Source organism: Diabrotica undecimpunctata, chromosome 8, assembly GCF_040954645.1.
Source record: "Diabrotica undecimpunctata isolate CICGRU chromosome 8, icDiaUnde3, whole genome shotgun sequence".
Taxonomy (NCBI): Eukaryota; Metazoa; Arthropoda; class Insecta; order Coleoptera; family Chrysomelidae; genus Diabrotica; species Diabrotica undecimpunctata.
The window spans coordinates 45357219-45381337 of NC_092810.1; the positions used below are offsets into that span (position 1 = coordinate 45357219).

General features: G+C 35.4%; 1 protein-coding gene across 2 annotated transcripts in view; it reads right to left on the minus strand.

Moving 5' to 3' along the window:
- Positions 1–24119, minus strand: part of drosha (ribonuclease 3 drosha) — a 57339-nt gene that overhangs the window by 3650 nt on the left and 29570 nt on the right. For both annotated transcript variants that reach the window (XM_072540179.1, XM_072540180.1), the window contains exons 4-16: positions 21296–21663; positions 20853–20970; positions 20132–20420; positions 16253–16340; positions 15838–16097; positions 13985–14142; positions 11733–11940; positions 11434–11680; positions 10260–10612; positions 9852–10205; positions 9416–9577; positions 887–1047; positions 59–204 (exon numbers count right to left, since the gene is read on the minus strand). In XM_072540179.1, the coding sequence (XP_072396280.1) occupies positions 59–204; positions 887–1047; positions 9416–9577; positions 9852–10205; positions 10260–10612; positions 11434–11680; positions 11733–11940; positions 13985–14142; positions 15838–16097; positions 16253–16340; positions 20132–20420; positions 20853–20970; positions 21296–21663 (2912 nt within the window). The remainder of the gene's footprint in view (positions 1–58; positions 205–886; positions 1048–9415; positions 9578–9851; positions 10206–10259; positions 10613–11433; positions 11681–11732; positions 11941–13984; positions 14143–15837; positions 16098–16252; positions 16341–20131; positions 20421–20852; positions 20971–21295; positions 21664–24119) is intronic.

A 24119-nucleotide genomic window follows, 5' to 3' on the forward strand; every position in this document is an offset into this window, starting at 1 on the left:
ATTTGTAAATATACAACAACGAATAAAAAATGGGACACAAAAACGTAAAAAAACAAACCGTGCGATATTTCTAGAGCTTCCTTGGCAGCATTCATTTCTGCTTGTTGTATACTGTGGCCCACTGCGCTGGCAAGTCTTCTTCCTCTAAAATACACTGCCACTGTGTAAACTCTAGTGTTCGTAGGACCCTTGCATTCAATAACTCTGAAATTATATCAAGTAGTATTAAAATATGCCATTCTTAAGAACAGCTTCCATATGGGAAGCTGACACATATAAATATAGTAAACAGTAAATAAATAGTTTGTTTGACAATTGTGATAGTTTTAACAAAATTTGTGACAAAACATAAAGATGTAGAAGGAGAGATTTGTTGCCAGAGGGAGCTAAAAATAGAGTCATATAAACTAAAAAGACAAAAACCGACAAATAATTCTCTCGCACAGTTCTTAAATGGATACTGTAAATGTAGAATGAGCGGTTTGTCATCAGAAAGATCCAAAAATAGAGTAATGTACATTCAAAGCACAACAAATGACAAATAATTGTCTAGCTGAAAGTTCAACGAACGCTGAAGGAGTAAAATATCGTCAGAGAAAGATAAAAAGGGAGTTTTGTACATTTCGTGTTCGATGGAGACGTAGAAGAGACAACCAAAAATAGAGACTTGTACATTAGAAAGACAAGAACTTTAGTCGAGAATTTAATACATATTGTGCAAGTGCTCACACACATATTTAGGACTAACAACAATTGCCACACTTTTGTATTAATTCTTCCAATGTTTCTTTTGCAACAATCATTGAGTTTTCAATTGTGTCCTACTCAAATTAATATTTTTAGACAAATATTATCGATAAATATAAATAGAAACAAATAGACTCACTTATACACTGGAATATCCGGTTCCCCTCCATCCATAGTTCGCAAAGTAAGACAACATTGTTGCAGCTTCGATTTGGGATCGTTCCAATCCTGGTTCATGATGAAATCTTGAAGCCGTGGGAAAAGGGTCACTTGACAGAAAACTTCACAGAATTCCATGCCCTAACGGAAGATAAAAGTGCTGTTTTATGCAATAGTACACGAAAAGTAACCCAGATTTATAATTTAATGCAAAAATTAATGGTCAATGTTTTTTTCCGTTTGTTTTATAAATTTTTGTTTTTGGATTACATGACAAACGGTCTGAGATAGCAGCTTATTTTCTTTGAGAATACATATTTAAATAAAATTGCTAAAAAAATTACCTTGACGCAAAAGAAAAGTATTAAAAATCTAGAATGTTCTAGATGTCACCGAAATATCCTGAAATGTTTCGTAGGGTTTGGAACGTCAGAAAATGTCTATAAACACAAAGTTGGCAGTTTAATGCGTACAGTACATTCAACCAACTTATACCTCTAAACGATTAACGGAATTCGCAAAAAACTTCTCGTTGTAGAAAAAGCCCCGGTAAATTGCACTGGTTTTCTCCATAATGTTTAACACTTTGCTAAATTTTAGGTATAAAATAAATATATGTGTCATTAACCCGTTGTTCATAGTTTTGCATATTTTGTTACATTTTTTTTAACAAATAGTATTATTCTTGCATAATGATATTTAACGTAAATTTCTTTCACCTACTTGTTTTTTCTGAAACAAATACTACAGTGCTAAGGATAATTTATATTCAAAGTAGATATACAAAGTACTAAAATATCACTTTTAATTTTTGTTAAAAAATACTTCAGAGTAAACTAGAACATTTTGTCAATTTAAATATTGGTGGTTAGATTGACCATATGTCTGTTAGAGTGTGCCGTTTTTGAGACGTCTGCGATTACAGGTTAAAGTTGTGGTTTTGGTAAATATATTTAACTTTTTATTTTCAAATGAAAATGCTTGGACTAAAAATAAAATAATTGTGGGATACATTTTAATTTGTTTATGTATAGTTTCCAACCATTTCTAAACTTTTTATAAAACATACTTAAATTACAATCGGCATTCCTAATGATCATTAGGCTAATTTGCTTAATGTGTTTAGGATATTTGTAAGCGGTTATATTATATTTTACCTCTCAAGCACAACAGTTAAAAAGTTTCTGACATATTGATCTAAACTCAGTATATTGTAATTCAAACGTGTAGTTTTAAGTGACCATCATGACTAGACATGAGTTGAATATTAATGAATTAATTGCAAATGTGCATAAATACTTTACCATCGAAAGAGACTATGGTGGACCTTTCAAGTCATTATTGATATGTATAAATCAACGCGTTTGTAACGCACTCGGATAAGTGAAAGTAAGCTAAAAACTGTAATGAAGACTGTCAGAGATTCTCAAGAAGATCTTACTGTGACTGAGTATTACGAAGACAAGAAAACAACTCGTAAACATTCTAGGAGCATTGATTTACTTGATGGAGAAAAATTTGAAATTCGCAATATTTTGTATCGAATACGTGAAAACAATCAACATGTCAGTTTAGATACTTTACTGGCCAAAATAAGAGAAAGACAAGTTTCTGAAATTAAGACGACTAGCCTTTATAAGTGTTGAGAGATTTAGGATTTAAATTCAAAAAGAAAATAATAGGTTACTTTTATGCGAAAGGAGTAGTTTTTTTTTTTTATTTAAAGAAACAAAGTCGCATCCACCCAAAGGTTATTAGCGACATTCCTGTAACATCATCATTTTGGCTTTACAACCCTGTGTGGGTCCTAGCCTCCCCAAGAATTTTTCTCCAGTCGTCCCTATCCATCGCCTTCCTCCGCCAAGCACGTATTTCCATATTTCTCATGTCTTCATCGATGTTATCTAGGAATCTTGTTCTGGGTCTTCCTCTTCTTCTTTGACCAATAGGTCTATCAAGGAGCGTTTTTCTAGCTGGGTCGGTTTGCTCCATCCGCATAACATGGCCTACCCACCTTAGACGTCCTATCTTTATGTGTTTTACGATATCTGGTTCCTGGTATATCCTATAGAGTTCGAAGTTGTATCGTCTTCTCCAGACACCATTTTCATTTACCGCTCCATAGATGCGCCTTAGTATTTTTCTTTCGAAACATCCTAACATGTTTTCATTACTTTTTGTTAAAGTCCAGGTTTCTGAACCATATGTTAGGACTGGGCGTATTATTGTTTTGTAGAGTTTTACTTTTGTATTTCTTGATATAACTGTAGATTTAAAAAGGAGATTAAGCCCAAAATAGCATCTATTAGCCGTGCAAATTCTGCGGTTTATCTCTGCGGTAGTGTCATTTTCAGTATTGACGAGCGTTCCCAGGTATACAAATTCGTTAACTGCTTCGATGACGTCATTTTCTATAACAAGTGGCCGTAGTGTTTGTGGTTGCGTACCTATTTTCATGTATTTTGTTTTGTTGGTGTTTATTTCCTGTAACATTTGTAATATTAAATTAACATTTGTAACAATCAATCATTGTAACAATTAATTACAATTTGTGAACAATTGAACATTTGTAACAATTAATTAAGTAACATATTTATAGATTTTAAGTAACCTAATAAATTGTTCGGAACTAAACTTTTGTTGAGGAGTGCTTTCAGGTTATTTGGCAAATTGTAAGACTGTCTTTGATTTACATATTTAGGACAGTCTATCAAGAAGTGCTTTATACTGTCTACTGTATTGCAGGTTTCGCATTTTGGAGGTTCACTATTTGAGAAGAGATAGGCATGAGTATACCTACAGTGTCCAAGTCGTAGACGTGTAATAATAGTTTGGCATCTTCTACTTCTGGCTGTGGACTTCCATGAAAAAAATATCACTTTTGATGGTTCTGAGTTTCGAACTAGAGTCATTCCACTCCCGATTCCACGCACTTAACACCTTATTTTTGAAATAAACTTTTAGATCGCCTGCGATACTCCGACACTCTGTTTCTGATACGTCACTGGTGATAGCGTTACGCGCACTAGTATCTGCTTCTTCATTCCCTTCTATGCCTATATGAGATGGTATCCATAGGAAGTGGACTCTTCTGAAATTTTCTTGAGCTTTCATTAATTCGGCCCTGATAATTTTCTCAATGGGGTGTTTAGGGTGTACATTTTGCATAGCTTTGACTGCGATGAGAGAGTCAGAAAGGACTAGACAACAAGGGATGTTTTTAAGATTTACTTGCTTGATGGCTTTGAGCAAACCAAATAGTTCTGCAGTATAGATGCTGGAATTTAGAGGAAGTTTAAATTGAAAAGTTTCATTTGGTGTTACCACTGCTACTCCAACGCCAAGTTCACCTTTGGATATATCTGTATAAATTTTAATCCACTCATTGTATTGTTGATCTAGGATTGAATTTAGTTTAACTTTAAAAATAATAGGACTAGTTTCATGTTTATTATATATACTTAACGCTGTAATGACTTTGGGCTGTTCGATAGTCCAAGGTAGATAGTTATTGGTATTTGTTTGAAATACTATTGGGAATTGAATGTTCAGTCTGGAGCTATATAATCGGATTCTCTCGTAATAAGGTTTGGGGGCACGGGGCTTATTATTGTAATAATTAATATATTTGTTATTAAAAGTATTAAAGTAGAGGGGTTTTTTTATATTTGAGGCTATAGATGTAGCATGCGCTAGAGCTAAGTATATTCTTCGGTAATTTAGAGGTGGCTCGCCGGCTTCGCTCAGTATGCTTTCGGAGGGAGTTGTCCGGAAGGCTCCGAGTGCAATTCTAATACCAGCGTTGTGTATGCTGTCAAGTTTTTTAAGTAGTGTTTTTGAAGCAGATGCATATGCAATTGATCCATAATCTAATTTAGATCTAATTAGTGTTTTATATATTCTCAACAGAGTTTCCTGATCTGATCCCCAATTTAAGTTTGCCAATGTTTTCATTAGATTCAGTCTTTTATGACATGTTAAAACTGTTTGTTTGATATGTTCTTGCCAAGTAAGTTTTTGATCAAACCACATACCTAAGAACTTTGCCGTTGGTTTAAATGGTAGCATAGTGTTGTATAATTTTAACGTAGGGGGCATTGATGAAATCTTTTTGGAGAAGAGTATACCTGATGTTTTTGTTACTGAAAATTTGAATCCGGTCGTTAGAGACCATTGTTCTAATTGGTTTAGAAAACACTGCAAAGCGTTTGTCATTGATTCGGTGTTATTTCCTTTGATATAGACAACAAGGTCATCTGCGAAAAGTCGAGCCTTTAGAGGTTTAGTAAGGTTGTTAATAATATTATTTATTGCCACTAAGAATAAAGTAGGGCTTAGGACTGATCCTTGGGGTGTTCCATTTTCTTTACTTTTCTCCTCTGAGTAAGTATTATGTACTCGAAAGGAGTAGTGTGGTTCACAAAAAAATTAAATTTTTGACAGAATATACTAGACTTAAATCTGAAAATGCAACATTCATATACTTAGATGAGACATGGATATTTGCAAAAGGTGGAATTAAAAGAATTTGGCAAAACGACAGCATAAAATTAATAAAACACACAGATAGCGAAGGCAAAAGACACGTCATTCTTCATGCAGGAGGGAAAGAAGGCTTTATAGAAAACGCAGATTTGATTTTTTCTTCAAAATCTGCTGATTACCATGAAAACATGAATGCAGATATGTTTGTTAAATGTCTTGATGAGAAACTGTTATCTAGTCTGAGTGAACCATCAGTTATAGTTTTAGATAACGCACCTTACCATTCGGAGATTTTGGAGAAACAACCAAAACAGTCGTGGAACGTACCGAGCATAAAACAATGGTTAGTTAAAAATAATATAAATTTTCCGGAATACGCCTTCAAATTAGAGTTACTGGAAATTTCAAAACGTAATGAAAAACCAACAGTGGACAGAGTGACGATGCAGTTAGGGAAATGTGGCAAGAAGCTTTTAAAACTGCAACTCCAGAAATATGGGCCAAAACTGTAAATAAATGTGAAAAATTAATAGAAGAGTGGTGGATCCGGGAAAATAAAATTAGTGAAATTAATCCAGTGATTATAGACTTATATAATGATATCGGTAGTGAATTTAGTGACGATGATGATGATTTATAAATTTAAATAATCAGTAAGTACACTGATAAAATACTGATAAAATACGTTAGGCTTTCACGGCCATCGTCTAACTTGTTAAACTGTTTGTTCGGGCTGTTAGGATATGGTGAAAGGATATGGTTTCCAAGGATATGGTGGAATTATACCGTATTTGCCTCACTACCACCTACTTTTCATGGGAAGACCAGATTTATGAACAAATAGATGGAGTAGCAATGGGAAGCCCACTAAGCCCGGTCGTAACCAACCTTTTGATGGAGCATCTAGAGAAGAGAGTAATGGACTCAGCATACAAGCCAAGGGTATGGTTTAGATACGTCGATGACTCTTTTGTGATTTGGGGTCACTGAGTAGAAAAACTTAACGATTTCCTGTCTTATATAAACACACTACATCCAAATATTCAATTTACGATGGAAACAGAGAAAGATCAACAACTAGCGTTCCTAGATGTATTGATAAATCGAAAGGAAGGTTATTTACACACGGACACACACGGACAGATACCTAAACAGGAACTCAAATCATCATCCAGGCCAAAAACAAGGTATCATCAAAACTCTGGCGGAGAGGGCGAAGAGAATTTGTGAACCACAGCATCTGCAAAGTGAACTTCTTCATATTGAAAAAGCGCTCACCCCTAATGGTTATACCAGAAGAGAAATACATAAAGCGATGAACAACGTCTCTAGAAGAAAGGACGAAGAAGCAGAATGTATAGGCAAAGCGTTCTTGTCCTATATATCGGGTGTATCGGACAGAATTGGGCGAATACTTAAAAAAGCCAATGTAAACACCATTTTCAATCCTACAAAGAAAATCAATGACTGTTTAAGATCGATGAAGGACAAACGCGACCCATTAGCAACGGCCGGAGTATACCGAATACCATGCACATGTGGAATGGTATATGTGGGAACTACGAAAAGACACACAAACCCAAGAATAAACGAACATAAAAGCCATTGTCGTTTAGGACATATCGACAAATCTGCCGTTGCCGAACACGCTTTGGGAAGCGGAGAATATCGGATACTATTTGAAGAAACGCAGATGCTGGATAAAACATCACAGTACTACCCACGGTTGTAAGCGGTGGAAATATATAAGCACCCAAATAATTTTAATCGGATAGAAGAAGGACTAAAAATCAATAAAACATGGATACCAATATTAAAATCTACAAAAACCCTTCCCGCAAAACACAAAGAAAGAAAAGCTACTACAAACGACGACAATCTCCCTCACGCGGAAACCAGTGAAGTTTCAGCGTACAAGCGAAGCAGGAACATCTCTAGAAGATGCCAACCCCTAGTGTTGGCGAAACGTCGAGAACTAATCTCAGTAAGTACACTATTATAATGTTATTTACAAAATAATTGTACAGCAGGTTTACCATTATATTTATACATTCATTATTAGCCAAATAAACAATAATATTTAAAATTTCATTCGAATTTTTGCTCCTCATTTTATACAAATTAACTCTAACTGATAATACAGGCAAAACTATTCTAAACAAAGTAAGTAATTAAAAAGATTATGAAGAACTCCAGTGCAGTTTACCGTGCCTTTTACTACAACGGAAGGTTTTCTGCGAATTCCATTAATCGTTTAAAGGTGTAAGTTGGTTGAATGTACTGCAGTAGTAATTCAGTTTTTGAGTAGTTCTGTAATTCAGTGAGAGTATAGTTGTTAACAAGTATAGTAATATGTGCTGTTCTTAATATAAGTGATTTTAAAGAAGTGTAACAATACGATCATGGTATTGTTATCGGACTAGTCCTGTTATTGTAGCTATAAACAGTCCTGTAGGGGCAGAAATGCGATGAACGCGGTGCGAAGATTTGCCCGTTGTATGTGGGAAAGTCGATTAGATGTAGGAGTTGTTTCCGTCACGTATCTTAAATAAGAGAGTACCTAGCAACGACAACAACGAAAAGCAAAAAACAGTAATAATTCGTTATAAAAAAACTGTTATTTTGTATTCCAAGTTCTATGTTCGTAGCATATTGCAGCCATAAACAGTCCTGTAAGGTCAGGAATTCGGTAAACCAGAAGTAGAAATTCGCTGGTAGTGTGTGGGAAAATATATATACGAGTATTTTTCATAAAGATTTTTTAAGTGTTTTAAATCATCATCTTTGGCTCGACAATCCTCTGTGGATCCTGGCCTGCTCTGAGATAAGTCGTCATTCTGTTCGATTTCTGTCAATGCCATCTTCTGATCTCTAGTATGCCTAAGTCGGTCTCAACTCCATCTAACCACCTAATTCGCGGTCGGCCTTTGCTTCTTCTTCCTATAGGTGTTCGTGTAGTTCCTTTTAGCAATCGTGTTGTCAGGCATTCGTATTATGTTCCTGGGCCATCTAAGTCGCTGTGTTTTAATGAACGTTACGACATCTGGTTCCTTAAAGAGTTGAAATAATTCTAAACTAAATCTTTTGCGCCACTGCCCTTGACCGTTTATAGCTCCAAATATTTTGCGGAGTATCTTACGCTCGAATATATCCAGAAGTCTTTCATCCTTCTTCATATTCCATGTTTTCGCCCGTATGTGAGGACCCGCCTCAGCAGTGTTTTGTATATAATAATTTTAGTTTTTCTTTTAATATTTCTTGAGTGGAATTGTTTTTGTAGTCCATAGTATGCCCTATTTGTAAGATTTATTCGTCTTTTAATTTCTTCGCTTGTTTTATTGATAGTAGTCACTAGCGAGCCAAGGTATGTGAAGGTGTTAACACGTTCAAAGATATGACTTCCAAATGCTGTTTTCCTACGCCCTATTATGCCAATGTCATCAGCGTATGCTAAGCTTTGTACCGATCTACATATTGTAAATAGTACCGCCGTCTCTAATTCGTGTGTCTCGGACTGCCTTTTCCAAGGCAATGTTAAACAGCAAGCAAGCCAGGGCATCCCCTTGTCTAAGTCCATCCTTTATCTCAAAGAATCGAGAATTTTCTCCCTGTATCCTAATGCTGGCTTTTAAGTTAGACATTGTCATTCTCGTTAATCGGTGTTTTCAATCAGTCAATTTTAAATTATTTTTTTCTTTTTGTGTAGGTTAGTTTGTTTAATTTTGTGACGATTATAAAGCCGATTCTTCCTTTATTATTTACGTTTATGTAAAATTATTAAACCTGCATTTAACCATATTGATATTTATTATTCTAATCTTAACTAAAACCATTAGAGAAACTGTTTACCACCTCTGAATGGGATGTGATTCTTAACAAAAACTTTGGTGAATAATTAGAGGTCTACAGAGGTCGTTTTGTCTTCTTTTGTTTAAATAGATTAGACATACAGACCCTAATTTATGCAAATATAGTAAAATAAATAAATACTAGTACAATATACATAAAGAAGATAACCTGTTACCTGATCCACGTATAAAGCTCCTATAAACGCCTCAAGAAGATCTGCTCGGTCTTTCGTTTTTAGTTCCGCTTTGGGGTTGTTGTAAATGGCGTATTTGGCCATATCCAAATCATCGCAAACCACAGCTTGAGTTCTATTGTTGACCAAAGAGCTTCTCAGCAACTAAAAATGAAATCGGTGTGTTATACTACTTTCATACTATGTCATACTACTTTCCATAAGGCACAACCGGTATTGGACGATCTTCGCGAAAATAGTCCACAAGCAAAATAGAACTATGGTGACCACGCAAAAGTATAAAAACATGTTTTCATCGTGACCGTCATCAAAAGTCAAACTTTACAATGCTGTTGACACATTCGAGGTCTATATATGGATGTTGCCATATCTCAAAAATTTACAGCAATTTCAAGTTTATATTGTGCTATTTACTCACCGATAAGTGACCCTCATGATGCTCAGGGAAGTACTTGTACAAATAATCAGAAGCTATCAACTGCAGCACCGTATCCCCCAAAAATTCCAACCTCTGGTTCGATCCCATCGTTAGATTAGTATATCCTACGCTCCTGTCGGTAAAAGCTCTAGCTAAAAGACGAATATGTTTAAACTCCACGTTGATCGACTCCTCAAACTTCACTAAATTCTGAAGGATATCGAACTTTTCTATCCACTTTCTGTCCCCCAGAGGTTCTTGCTCTTGCAGAGGATGCGGCGGAAGATTATCCCATACCTCGAAGAGTTCTGGTTTGTCGTGAAAATATGTTGCCGAGAAGACCATATCTGCAATCTATATAAAGTGTTTTAAAATAATTACAATAACTAGAGTGGACAATGTTCTTACTTCAATTTTTCCATCCAAAAACAACGCTCCCATGAGAGCTTCAAAGCAATTAGCCATGGCGTGTCGCAGTTCCAAGTCATGGCAGAGATCGGATCCGTGGGCGTACAGCATATATTGATCCAGGTTGAGTATTTTCGCTAGCACTGACAGGTGTTGGTTCTGAACTATAGCAGCCCGATAAGTCGCCAGTCCTCCTTCTTCGAGGTCCGGAAATGAGTAGAACAGATGTATAGATGATAGGAATTCAACTACGGCGTCGCCGAGGAATTCGAGACGTTCGTTGTGGGTAATATTCGATTCGGTTTCTTGTTGTTTACCGAATCGAGACATTATATTGATAAGAGTATTAATTCCTGTAAAATAATATTACCATAGAATTTTTTTGATGATGTTCAGGTTAGTAGGTTTCAAATAACCGCTACAATATAGCAATAATAGATTCTGGGATTTTCCAGAATCCTATACATAAACGAGACGGTTCTGGGAATCAAACGAACCTATTCTGATAATCTGAAAACATTATTATATACGACCAATAAAGTTGAGTAAATCAAATAAGTGAATTCTGGTATCTCTCAGAATATTAAATAAAAACGATTCAGCAGTCGAAATCAAATGAGTCGGTTTTAATAGTCTGGTATCATAATCTACGATTATTAGAAATGTGCCAAGTAACCCAATAGATTCTGAGATTTTCCCAGAACTTTAGATATGAACAATATAATAGTGGTTTTCAAAAGAGTGTATGTATTAAAGTAATAGAAATAAAAACGTTAGATAAAGTGGTATTAGTTACAGATCATTACACAGAATCGATACAGTAATAGTAAAATGAGTTTGCTATCTCTTCACACGATAGTGAAAATCAATTAGATTACACTACTAAGAAATTTCGCCGAACCAGCGAATTCCAACATGTATTTGACAATAAAATTTTCATATAAATATGTATATTTAATAAACAATATAATTATTAAGTATTTTATCAATTAGAACAGAATATAATATATAATATCTTACTCTCTACCGGTGAAGTTGGTTTGTCACCTAAAATACAAAAATCAACACATTCAAGTAATAAATTTTATGAAAAACGAGTGAATAGCTTGAGATTGTATCATCCTGAATATTTTATAGTGATTAGTACCAACTACATTATATTAAAAGACCTTACCTCTCTTCCTGGTGTTCATATAGTGTATTCGTCGATCTCCATATTCAGGTTGTCGAATCCCACAATTCGTCAAACTGTTCCGGGCGTGATCTGGATTGGTCCCAAAATTTTCTTTGTACGACGGGTGGGTTAGAGCTAGCTGGAGAAGAGCACGGTTTTTGAATTTGTATTTAATCTTGTCTTCCAGGACGTTCAGAGAGTGGTGAAACCGCAGATGGCACACTAACACCGGAATCAACATCGCATGCTGAAACATTTTTTTTTCTTGCCTGACTTTTTTAGAATAGAAATATTCTTACCTGAATAATATCGCACATAATTCCGGTCCTGTAAAATCCTTCAGCCGATACAGCCACAGTGACGTCCCTCTTCATCTTGCCTTGCGTACGCATTTCTTGCAGTTTGTTCTCTTTGGCTTCCAGCTTTCGTTTATCCTCGTAGGTGGGCTTCGACATGTTGGCCAGTAGATGACGGAATTTTACATAGTCTCTCCAAGCTTTTTGATAACTGAAATTAAGTTTATTAGGAGTGTCGTAAGGTACATGGAATCCCAGAAATATCTTAACTAAGCATTGGTACCAACCAAGTCCTAGGTGGCCTATTCATTTCTTCTTCTAGTTCCATGACCGTTATCGATCGGTGGATATCATGTTTGCTACCATATTCGCTATCGTGACTTTATTGACAGCAGCTCTTAATAATGACCTATACACTACCAACAGCATTCTAATACAGTACACCCTTGATACGCCGACGTTATACAATCCGACACGCTCGGTAGTCCGACGAACCTCCCCGTTAAGGTCGCCACCGTGTCTGCTTGTACTGAAACCTGTCGCGACATGAATCTCATTATTACCGAATGCTTCATTTCGTGTGTTTTCCGTGAGCAGTTCGATTCGATAGGGTTTTTAGATACAGTAATACAAAGTGCAAAACTTTTATTTAATTCGTGTGAATGATTTTAAGGAGAGAAAAATCCTTAAAATGAGTGAATTTCCTGATGTTGAAGAAGCTCTGCACATCTGGTTCAAGCAACGACGAAGCAGACAAACTTCTATTTCAGGGTTTAAAAAATAAAACTCAGTTTTTTATCAGGAATTAACAAAGCAAACTGATTTGCGTTCTAGTCGAGGTTGGTTCGAAAACGGAACGGAATACGATTTTCGCAGATAAGTGGAGAGAAGTTGAGTGCAAATGAGTCTGAGATATGTGAATTTATTCAGAATTTGAGCAAAAAGATCACCGAATTAGACCTAATTCCTGAACAACTTTCCTGGCAACTTCTATCAAAGGCATTTGTCACTTCAGACGAAAAAACGTTTTTGGTAGAAAACTTTATAAAGAACATCTTAATTTCATGGTATGCGCGAATACATTAGAATCCCACAAATTTAAATTTCTAATCGCGAGTAAGTTCAAAAAACCACGTGCCTTCAAAAATGTTAAAATTGAAAAGGTATCAATTACGTAAATGTGGCAAAGTCGTGCCTAGGTGACAAAAGAAGTTTTTCTGGATTGGTAGACAATCATCAGATGATTTCTTCAAAGTGTGGGCACATTATGTATTTACATAAGTCCATAATTACCATACCCTGCGCCATTTAGTTATTAGTACGTATAATGTTTATAAGTTATTTACACACTGTATTTACATTAAATTTATTAACTTCCATATTTCTCTTATTAAACATGTTTTATTTAGCCGAAAACAAGTCAATGACTTGTTCCAGTCACTGACAAAATAATGCTAAGGATTTCTGATCTATTGCCATCGAACTTTGTATTCGCTTGTAAGTAATGACTGATTTGTGGGTCTTCTTTGATCCTGTTCTGATTTTTCAAGAAGATTAGGAGCAGCTAACAAGTTATTGACGGACACACAACGTGCTTGGTACGTTTCTAACAAAAAAATATTCTCTAGAAACAACCAACCCTTTAATTGGTATATACTATACACTTTGGCATCGTTCCCAAATGTTCGATCTTATTTTAACAAACGATCTAAGCATATAACTTAGTCTTGAATTATTTACATCTATAAAAAGTACAGCACGAAAGGATGCTTGTATTGCGTAAGATCAGCTATAAATATATAGCCTTATAGACTAAATTTTGCAGCTATCCGATTCGAAAAGTCCATACAAGAATGGCTAAATTTAGAAATCATTGTAAAATGGCTGGACTGAATATAATCGGTTGGAAGCAACCTTGTAGCAATGAGACACGAAGTATCCAGTAGATAGGACACTTGTCTATAAGTTCCTAGAGGTAACAATTAATATTTCTGTGTTTAATTACTATAGGCTGCTGTTACTATCAATATACTGAAATAAATATTTGGGTAAAAGTTCTTGGAACAAATGTAAAATAATGCAACACTGAACACCTCTTGCTTCTATAAATCCCTCTGGAAATTCATTGTGGTACTTTCTAAATGCAAATGGCTAGTGCTTGAAATATTCAAAGTGTTTCTAAGTTGGAATTGTTTTTTATTATGGTCATCGACAATATAATCTACGACATATATTTATGTAAATAAAGTACTTACTCCGGATTTCCGGCATAACTGAGCTGTGGCGGTCTAATTCCGAAGTGCACAATCTCTGGAAATGTATAATTTCCTTCGATCTGTTCGTCTACGTTTCGGTCCAATTGGTCCACTCTAACAGAGCAAGGTTTCTTTCCGGGATAAGTCACTACCATACCCTATTATTAAACAAGACAAAGAAAAACTTTTTATAAGGAATGCACTCCATATCCCGACACGAGTAAAGACTCTCATAAATCAGGGATCGGAAATACTTTTACCCATTACTGTGTCACAAGTAAGAGCAGCTTTAAAGGAAATGAAGAACCATCGATCGCCTGGTGATGATGGACTCGTTATTGAGGCAATAAAAGCAGAAGGAGAAATTCTATTAAAATCAGTAAGCGAACTGTTTAATAAATGCTTACATGCGGGTACGATTCCAAAAGACTGGAACAATGCAGTGATAGTCTTGTTACACAAAAAAGGCGATATTACTAAATTAGAAAATTATAGACCCATCAGTCTCTTGACACATATGTACAAACTCTTTATGAAAATCTTAACAAAGAGAATAACACCTAAACTTGATTTCTGTCAGCCCAAGGAACAGGCAGGCTTTATGGCAGGATATGGCACAAATGACCATTTGCATACCATAAAGATCTTAACAGAAAAGTGAATAGACTACAACATACCACTGGTTCTTGCATTTGTCGATTATGAGAAGGCTTTTGATTTTGTTGAGTTTAAAACAGTACTGGAAGCCCTAAATCAAAGCCGAATAGATTACAGGTACACGACACTAATCAAAAACATCTACGAGAACGCTACATCAAGTATACGACTACATGAAGACACAGAAAAATTCAGCTTAGGTCAAGGAGTTAGACAAGGAGACAACATTTCACCAAAATTGTTCACGGCAGCTCTAGAGTCAATATTTAAGAAGAACACTCAATGGCAAGATATGGGCATCAATATAGATGAAGAAAGATTAAATCATCTAAGGTTTGCAGATGATGTATTAATCGCAGATAACTTACAGGATACAGTTTCTATGATACATTCGCTTAAAAATCTGTCTGAAAGAGCAGGATTAAAGATAAACTTTGAGAAAACTAAACTTATGACAAATCTCGGAATGAGTGAAAATATAACTATAGACAATAATACCATACAACAAACAGACACTTACAAATATCTGGGACACGAGATCAAAATAAGCAGAGACAATCAAACACATAAAATACAGAGGCGAATAGCCCTGATATGGGCAGCATTTGGCAAATTAAGCCATATTCTAAAAAGTTCAATTCCCATGTGTCTCAAGCGAAAGGTTTATAACCAATGTGTTTTGCCTGTATAAATTTATGAACAGAGACTTTATCACTCACGCAAAAATCTGCTAATAAACTCAGAGTTACACAAGAGCCATGGAACGTGCAATGCTGAACAAATGCTGCCAACAAATCAGGCAAAGATCAGCAGTTCAAGACGTCATCGAAAGAACCACGACGCTTAAGTGGAACTGGGCAAGGCACTTAGCCAGAACACAAGATGGACGGAGGACAAGACGTATTATGGAATGGAGGCCCAGAAGCTATAAAAGAAGCCGAGGACGACTACCGACTAGATGGACCGATGATATAAAACGTGTAGCGGTAAACTGGCTACAAGCGGCCCAGTGTAGAGAACACTGAAAAGATTGGACGCGATTGGCTGAATGATGATGATGACTTCATATCCCACGATCGCAACTAGCTGGAGTATTATTAAAGCAACTGCAGGAAACAGAGAACATTATGTACACAAATATTTTTTCTCTTATATTACTCAAACAATTATTCGGTAAATGTTAATCATATACTAACCTTAATTTCATCAGCGTAACTCTGCCACTCATTCTGAGTCATCTCCATCATTTTACCCAAATCTTCAGCTTTCATCAGAGGTATTGAGCTGTTCAACAGATACTTCAGTACTTGGCTCATGCACAAAATTTCTTTTCCTTTTTCTGGAAGTTCTCGAACGAATCTCGGTAGGAAATGGAACTGGGAGCACCCATCTTTGTCGCCAGCGGCTTTAAAGTCTAAGTCGACCAGTTCCAGGATTTCGTGGAAGAGAAATTCGGCTGAACAAAAATAATTTTAAAAAATGCACATGACTTGTACATTTCAGTTTAAAAAAAGACAAATATCGACTCAATTTACTAAAAATATTCCATATACAAAAACTCACATCACATAAATTCACATAAATCTTAAAAAAATGTATATAGTAACTTACTGAACAATTCCAGCTCACGTACGGTAAAATTCTCGGGTATTTTTTCTTCTATGTATAAAATAGTGTACTCAATATTAAAACGGATAACCTGAAAGTAAATATATGATAACGTTAATGAGTCAGAAACCGTGAGAGAATGTTCTATCTCTATAATATTCCTATCGCTGACCAATAACTTATCTATCAAGAATTGTGGATACACAATCTTACTACAGGGCCAAAATGGGTCATTTCATCAAAGAAATCTAAGATGCAAAATTGGAATTTTGTCAAAAAACTCACTGAACCCATGAAAAGCAGAATTGCAACGTATGAGGTCTCGTTGGAAAAAAGTTGCGTTCTACGTCAAATGTCACAGTGAGGTGCTGACCTGACTTAACGCTAAGTCTCCAAAAAATGTGACATTTCGCGTGAATGGCGACATAAAATGTGACATTTGAGATAAAATGCGATATCTTCAGCTGCGGTGGGTTTCTAGCAAATTGCTAGTTAAGATTAGCAATTTGATTTGATTTTAACGTTTTCGTATCGGATTTAACATGGGATTCTGTTCAAAAAGTAACTTTGGATCCACAGAATAAGTTTAGAAATAGATGAAAAAAAGTTTCCTACAGTATGGCGGGTCAACAGTTTCTCACAACCCTTTTTTTTGTTTATTTAAAGAGGACACAATTTAAAAAAAAAAGTATATTATGAATACAGCTAAATATTTGTTTATTATTTTTCAAATACATTTTTTAAATTGTTTTTCTTATATTGTTTTATATTTTATCTTGATATGAAGACCTTTTTCTGATAATACATTGGTAACTGGGTATCAGCTAGTTTTTTCTTATATTGCGTGAGGTGGTACTTACCTGGCTATCCTTTCTTACTACTTTAGTACATCTATAAATGTATCGAATGGTGTAGCTACCATTTTCTTCCACACTCTTAGCTTGAAGTTCAGTTTTTATTTTCTTAAACTGATCTCTTTGCATCATGGTGTAATCTAAACGAATATTTTGTCTCGAAATTTTTTCTTCACGTTTAATATAGAGGAAAGACACCAAATTCGAGACAGGTGCGTAATTTGAGACACTGTCGTATATTTGTGTACGATAGGGTGACATCAAGTGAAAATATTGAAAACTGATCATTATGTGCAGTAGTGGTAGATCTGCTTTTAGTTGATACTTAGAAGTGAGTTTTGTTGTTTTGTCGACGTTAATTTGATTTACACATTATACAAATTTTTTTCGGAATTTATAAAAACTTATAATACATCAAGGTAACATGATTACATTTACTCCAATTATTTTTTTTGTTAGTTTAATATTAGTTAATACATTTTATACATTTTATGCAAATTAAACGGTACTTGTGTGGCATACATAACCAACAAAAATGCGTTTTATTTTTAACCGAAAAATCCTAATTTGAGATACTTGTAGGTTCCAAATTTGAGAGTGTCTCAAATTAGGACCCCATGTAAAATTTTTATTTTTAGGTGTTTTTTTGTTTGTAGATGCCGCCAAAAAATAAAAAATGGAACGCAAATGATATGATACGGGCTGGGCTGTAAATGCAGTAAGAAATAGAGAGATGGGCTATTTAAAGGCCTCAAAAGTTTTTGGAGTACCAAAAGGTACCTTAGAACGATATGTGAAATCAGACAAGACTCCGCCGACCTATTCTTCCTTTGGAATTAGAAAATGAGTTGTTGAAAATTGAGTATGCCCTAACTAAGGAGCAACGTTATTTCGGGCTAAGACCGCGTGATTAAAACGACTGGGATTTCAACTTACAATACGAAACTCAATACCACATCCATTTAGCGGAGTCAAAAAATCAGCCGAAAAGAAATGGTTGAGGCTCTTTCTGAAAACGCATCTGACGCTTTCAATGCGTACTCCTCAAGGAATGTCATGTGCTCGAGTAAAATCTTTTACCCCTGAAAACGTATCCAAGTTCTTTGACCTGTATGAACCAGAATATCTTAAGCTTACTAACCCTGCACAACGTATATTCAATGTAGACGAAACGGGCCTTACAATTGTTCAGCACAAACATAGCAAAATAATTTCCATGAGAGGGAAGAAACAGGTTTCGTCACTTCAGCAGAAACAGGCAAGCTGATTACTGCTATTACATGTATGAATGCTGCAGGAGTTTTGGCACCACCATTATTAATCTTCCCTAGAAAAAATATGAAAACAGAGTTGATGCTAGGAGCTCTACTAGGAACACACAAAATGCAACCGTCGGATGTTGCTTTTATGGCACCGCTGAAAACTTACTACGCACCAGAAATAGAAAACTGGCTTAGAGAAAATCAGTTGAGTGTTGTGTCGCCTTATGCCGTTGCCAGTATTTTTTGTAAAGCGTATAACAAAGCTGCGACGATGGAAATATCTTGCAATGGTTTCCGAAAAATTGGACTGGTCCCTATTTGTCGCCATATTTTTAGGGACTTTGAATTTGGAATTCAAGAGCACTTACAAACACAAAACGAAAGGGACGAACAAATAATAGAACCAAACCATGAACAACCAAATCATCCAATGCGAGAACATAGAACTCCTAGTCACTACCTCATCAACAACTTGTTTCTCCGAAAGACATCTATCCAATCCCTACATACAAGAGAGGTACCACTAAAAATCCACATACCAGATCAGGAAAGGCTTCAGTAATTACTCTAACACACTACAAAGAAGAATTAGAGCAAAGGTTGCAGAAGAAAAAAGCAAAAAAACTAGTACCCCAGCTAAACTTGGATTGTGTATTTGCTCCAGAAAAAAAACAGTTCAACAAAAGGTGTTCGATCAAAAAAAACAGCAACGCCCGAAGAAGAAATAGCAGATGAAGACGTAGGTCAACCTTCAACATCAAAAGGCAAAACATCAAGAAGGAAGTGGAAAGTTTCTTCGAGTTCAAGCTCAGATAGCAGTGAAGACTTTCCATTAGCTGATTCATCGTCCAACGAAAGTGAAGAAAACGACGCGAAATGTTTATTTTGCACCGGCAAATTTTCCGACGATAGATATGGTAAACAATGGGCAAAGTGTTACCAATGTGGCAAGTGGGCAGATGAAGACTGTGGAGAAATCAAGTCCAGCACATTTATTTGCCTTTTTTGCGAAGGAAAGGGCTTTTTTGAATAGTATCTCAAATTAAGGTACCTGTCTCAAGTTTAGATACCTGGCTATCCCAAATTAGGGCACCTTTTATTTTTAATATTAAATGTATTTTTTTGCAAAAATATGTTTTATTCGCTTAATTTTTTTTTTGTTGTGTTCTAGAAACATTAAATTTAAGTTTTTGAAATAAATGTCTTAAAAACTTTTGAATATCCTGTTTTATATTTGTTTTTCAAAAAAAATGTCTCAAATTTGGTGCCTTTCCTCTATTCTTAATGAAAGTCTGATCACCACAGACAATCTTTAATGGTCTCCAGAAACCTGTCTTTTTGCACCAATTCTAATGATTTTTTCATTTTACCTAGCCCTTCTTGGTCTACATTCATTAGCATAAACACATCTGCTACCACTTTTTTGTCTTCACCAATCGTATCAATCAAATTTGCTCCGTTTGACTCATTTGCACCATAAATTATCAGGTTTTTCCTGCATCTCATTTTGAATGACCACAGCCCTTCATTCTGATGCATTGAACCCTGTGCATGTGGCAGCTATCACAAACCGCTATTTTCGATCATTCCGATATGAATTTTTTGCAAGTGTTGCACAAATTGAGTGATCTAACCTCACTTTCTTAAGATTCCAACTTTTACAGTTAAAGTTTATTGAGAAGCCATACTTAAATTTGTAAACAAACAAAGTAAACATATGGCTCAGACAGAGCTTAAAATATATTTTCACTATACAACTCACTTACCTTGCAGTTCGGCAGTTTTTCTAGAGGATGATGCGAAAACATGGAAAATCCCTCAAAGATGAACTCGTGCTCATCGAAATGTATGATGGTTGGAGTCTTGATCAAAAAGTTCGTCGGAGGAGAAATCGTGATGCGGTAATGATACAACCTGTTGGAGTTATTCGAGTCCATCTGGCACGGTGGCAAATGCTGCTCGCCTGGATAGATACCGTGACGTATGCCAGACTTCTTGGATTTTAAAGAGCAGCGGCACAAGGGACCGTCGTTCATTTCGCCAGGCTCATTAAACCTAGAATTATTTCGAAATATGGTACTGGTTTGACGATTACTTCAATTGTTTGTTGTCAGTATGTGAACTTTCATTTACTTGATTTCAGAAATTTTTGATGGTTTATATGAATTCGACACATTCACAAATTTTTCATTTTTACTGTTACTATAATCAACAAACTTCTACATATCATATCATATCATCTACATATCGTATCACTTCTACATTAAATACACCTACTACCTTATTCACTTTGTGAATAAAATGAAAGCCAGCAATTAATTGGAATCAAATGTGGCATAAAATGCCGACAATAGACTTGATTTTTTGCTTATCAGCAAGACTGTGTGGTTTAAAAAAATTAATTCTAAATGTAGACTAACAATTGAGATTAGATTATCACATAAAAGTCAACAAACAGTCCTAAAAGTTTTAAATTGAGGTACTTACCACATTTCTGGGTGCAGCCGGTCAGGGTGCTGCTGTTTCCTTTGTAGTTCTTCCATTGTACAGTCTTCTTCGTCGGTTATATCTTCTTCTGAACTATCGGAGCTACTTTGAGCTTCAGCTGTAACGAATGCGACAAGCTAATGTAAAAACAACATGAAGACAGCAACTTATCCTAACCTAACCTAAACTGAGGCGACCCAGGAAGTAGTTTTGATAAAAGCTTTATTTTCCTACAAAAATTGTGTTAGAAGCTTAGATATGGTACTCCGGAGCATAGATTGCAGATAGATACACAGTTGGTACTGGATAAAACCGAAAATAATAATATAAACAAAAGTGAAATGTTACAAATTGTTATTAGTGGTTACCGACCGCCTTTTATATAGCTATCCTGTGTACCAAGTGTACGTCTTTGCTCAAAAGTAAAAAAGAGTTATACTTACTTTTGTGTTTACATAATCTAGCTCTATTCTTCCTTGGAGGTGGCACATACTTCGGTTTCTTCGCGTTCACCGTTCTCGCCCTCATCACCAAGCCCTCCTCAAACTCATCACACAGCTGTTTGAGCTTCTGCGTAGCTTTCACCACCGTCGGTATTTCCAGATCTCTCTGATAATATAGTTCGGCCGGTGTTGAACGCGTCCAGATGTTTTTCTCGTTTTCTAGAATATCTTCGACTGTCATAGAAGCCAGCTCTTCCAGTTTGTCGGAGAGTTGTTGCTTGGTGGAGCAGTAGTTCTTGCGCCATTTCGAAAGAAGTTGGTCTCTTTCGGATTCGGAAGGTATTTCAGCAGGTGTGATCTTCTTTACTCTGCAAAGTATTTTTTTAGATAAGGTGAAGTTTTTACTAATATAATTATTTTGATGCTCGAAGAATCTTGTAGCTTTCAGCTGCAAACTGACTTGTGTAGTTTTTGATTGTCCTATTTTTGATACGATGTAAATTTTAACTGTTAATAGGCGTTGTTAAAAATTTTTGTTTTATGAGCAGCTACTCTAGCCTGCTGTCATCTACGAATAAACTTCGTTTTATTGAAAACATTTTGGTAATTTTCGTGGAATAATTGACTCTCTTTGTTCTATAGTAGAAGCCACAGTTAGAATGCAGTGCAGGTAAGATAGGCAATGTATTTCTTACGGGGGAATGGCCAACTACTTTGCCGGTTTGCCCCGAGCGGCGCATCAGGACTGGATTTAAGAATCATAGCACTCGAATATATGCGCACACAACAATTGCCTACGGTTGTATAAAAGACTATCATTATTGTTTCAACTAAAGCATGATTCAATCATTGATGTATAAATAAAAGTGTTACTATCCGTTGCAAGATAATTCGGATGGAATTCTCCAGATAAAGAGACTGGGCCGATATCAAGCACAAAATGACTGTACTCCCTCAATGCTGTAACGAATAGACACCCTTAGTCTTTCATTACATTAGGTTCAATTTTAAATTCTATCCAAAGTTTAAAGGTACTTTACTAAATGATACAAAGTAGGTGTAGGCAGGTATGTATTTCAAATTTGAGTTGTTAACGATTGGTAAATAAAATTTTAAGCATAATTTTGTGTACCTATTTAAATTTAATCAGTTAATTGCATATGTAATTGGAATTCAGAATTACAAATTTCTAGGTACGTAAAGTCAGTGTTTATAAGAGATTAGAAAATTTCTTGGAATTTTATTCAGGTAAAAGGATAATGTTTACTTAATATGAAATTATCACTAAATGGGCTTCTGTGAGAAGAAAGTTTATTTGAAAAGAACTTCATTTTTCTTCTATCGTTCATTTAGAACAGAAGTCAGTGTAATAACTATAAATATAAGTGATATAGAAATGATTAGTGAAGATGTCCTGTACATTCCTGCCACTATTTCAGAAAGTGAAGACGCGTCTGAACCTGAAAAACGTTCTGAATATATTCATCTCATACACGATGCAAAGCAAATCGTGTTTAACATTTACAAAGGTAAGTACTCGTTAAAAATACTCTTTTAGTTAACCTCCCTAATATCAGGTGAATTTTAATTTTATTAATTTTTTAATTTTTTAGTAATTTTAACAGTTATCAGATATCAGACGTACTTAGGGCTAATTGCATTTTACAAATTCTTAGAGAGACAATCCCAACTAGAAAGTGATGCTTCGAAGAATTTAGACAAAAATATGCTAATAGGGGAATTATAAAAGTTTCCACTGTGTGATAGCAAGAATGTTATTAGTAACCATTTTCCAAAACCGTCGTCTAAACTGCTAAAATCAGATTTGTAGAACGTGAAAACACTCGATACCACTTGGGGCGAATTCTCGCCCCACATACATTTCCGCGAAATCCGACGAGAATATTTAATTTTCTGTTCGCGGTATTTTGGGTTTTACTACTTCTTTGTGCTCTTAATACATCAACTACCAATGTCCCAAATCGTCAAAGCGATTGAGTAAATAAATTACAGATATTAATAAAAACGTTAGACCTGGGGCAACTTTAATTCATAAAAAACACACAATTCCGAACAGAATTCCTTAAAAAGTAAAATTACATATTTTTTCTTAGGTCTTCTTTAGACGATGGTTAAATCAGAAGCGATCAAAAAGACGGTTTTTTGACACAAGTACCACGATCCACTGTGTACGAATTTATAAAAGACGGTCCAGTGTTGCGAAAAAAAGGAAGGATTCTGGTGCCCATCGAGTATTACCGAATTTTAATTTATCAGCCATACGTGAAACAATATATCATATGTATTCACTGAATAACTTACCAACCTTAAATAAACTTTTGAGTGAATTAAGAAACAAAGAAATAATCCCCGAGTGTCATAAAACTTCTTTTTGGAGGTTTTTAAAATCTAATGGTTGTATGTTTAAAACAGTGAATAAACGGCATTCAATTACGGAATCCAGCCGTATAATAAAGTGGAGGTTCGATTATTTGGAGAGTCTAGGTCTTTTAGGAGTGAAGGGAAGAACTTGTATTATTTGGATGAAACTTGGTTCGACACCCACAATATAGTTAAAAAATATTGGACCGATGGTAGTAAAAATTGCTTCACCAATGTTCCTCCCTCTAGAGGGAAGAGAATTTGTATTTTACATCGTGGGGGAGAAATAGAATGGGTAGAAGATGCTTTATTACTCTCTGATAAAAGTGTAAGTGATTGTCGCTTAGATTATCATCAAGATATAGACAGTACTTTGTTTGAAAAGTGGTTTGAGCAGCAATTACTACCTAAATTAAAAATAAATAGCGTTATTATTTTGGAT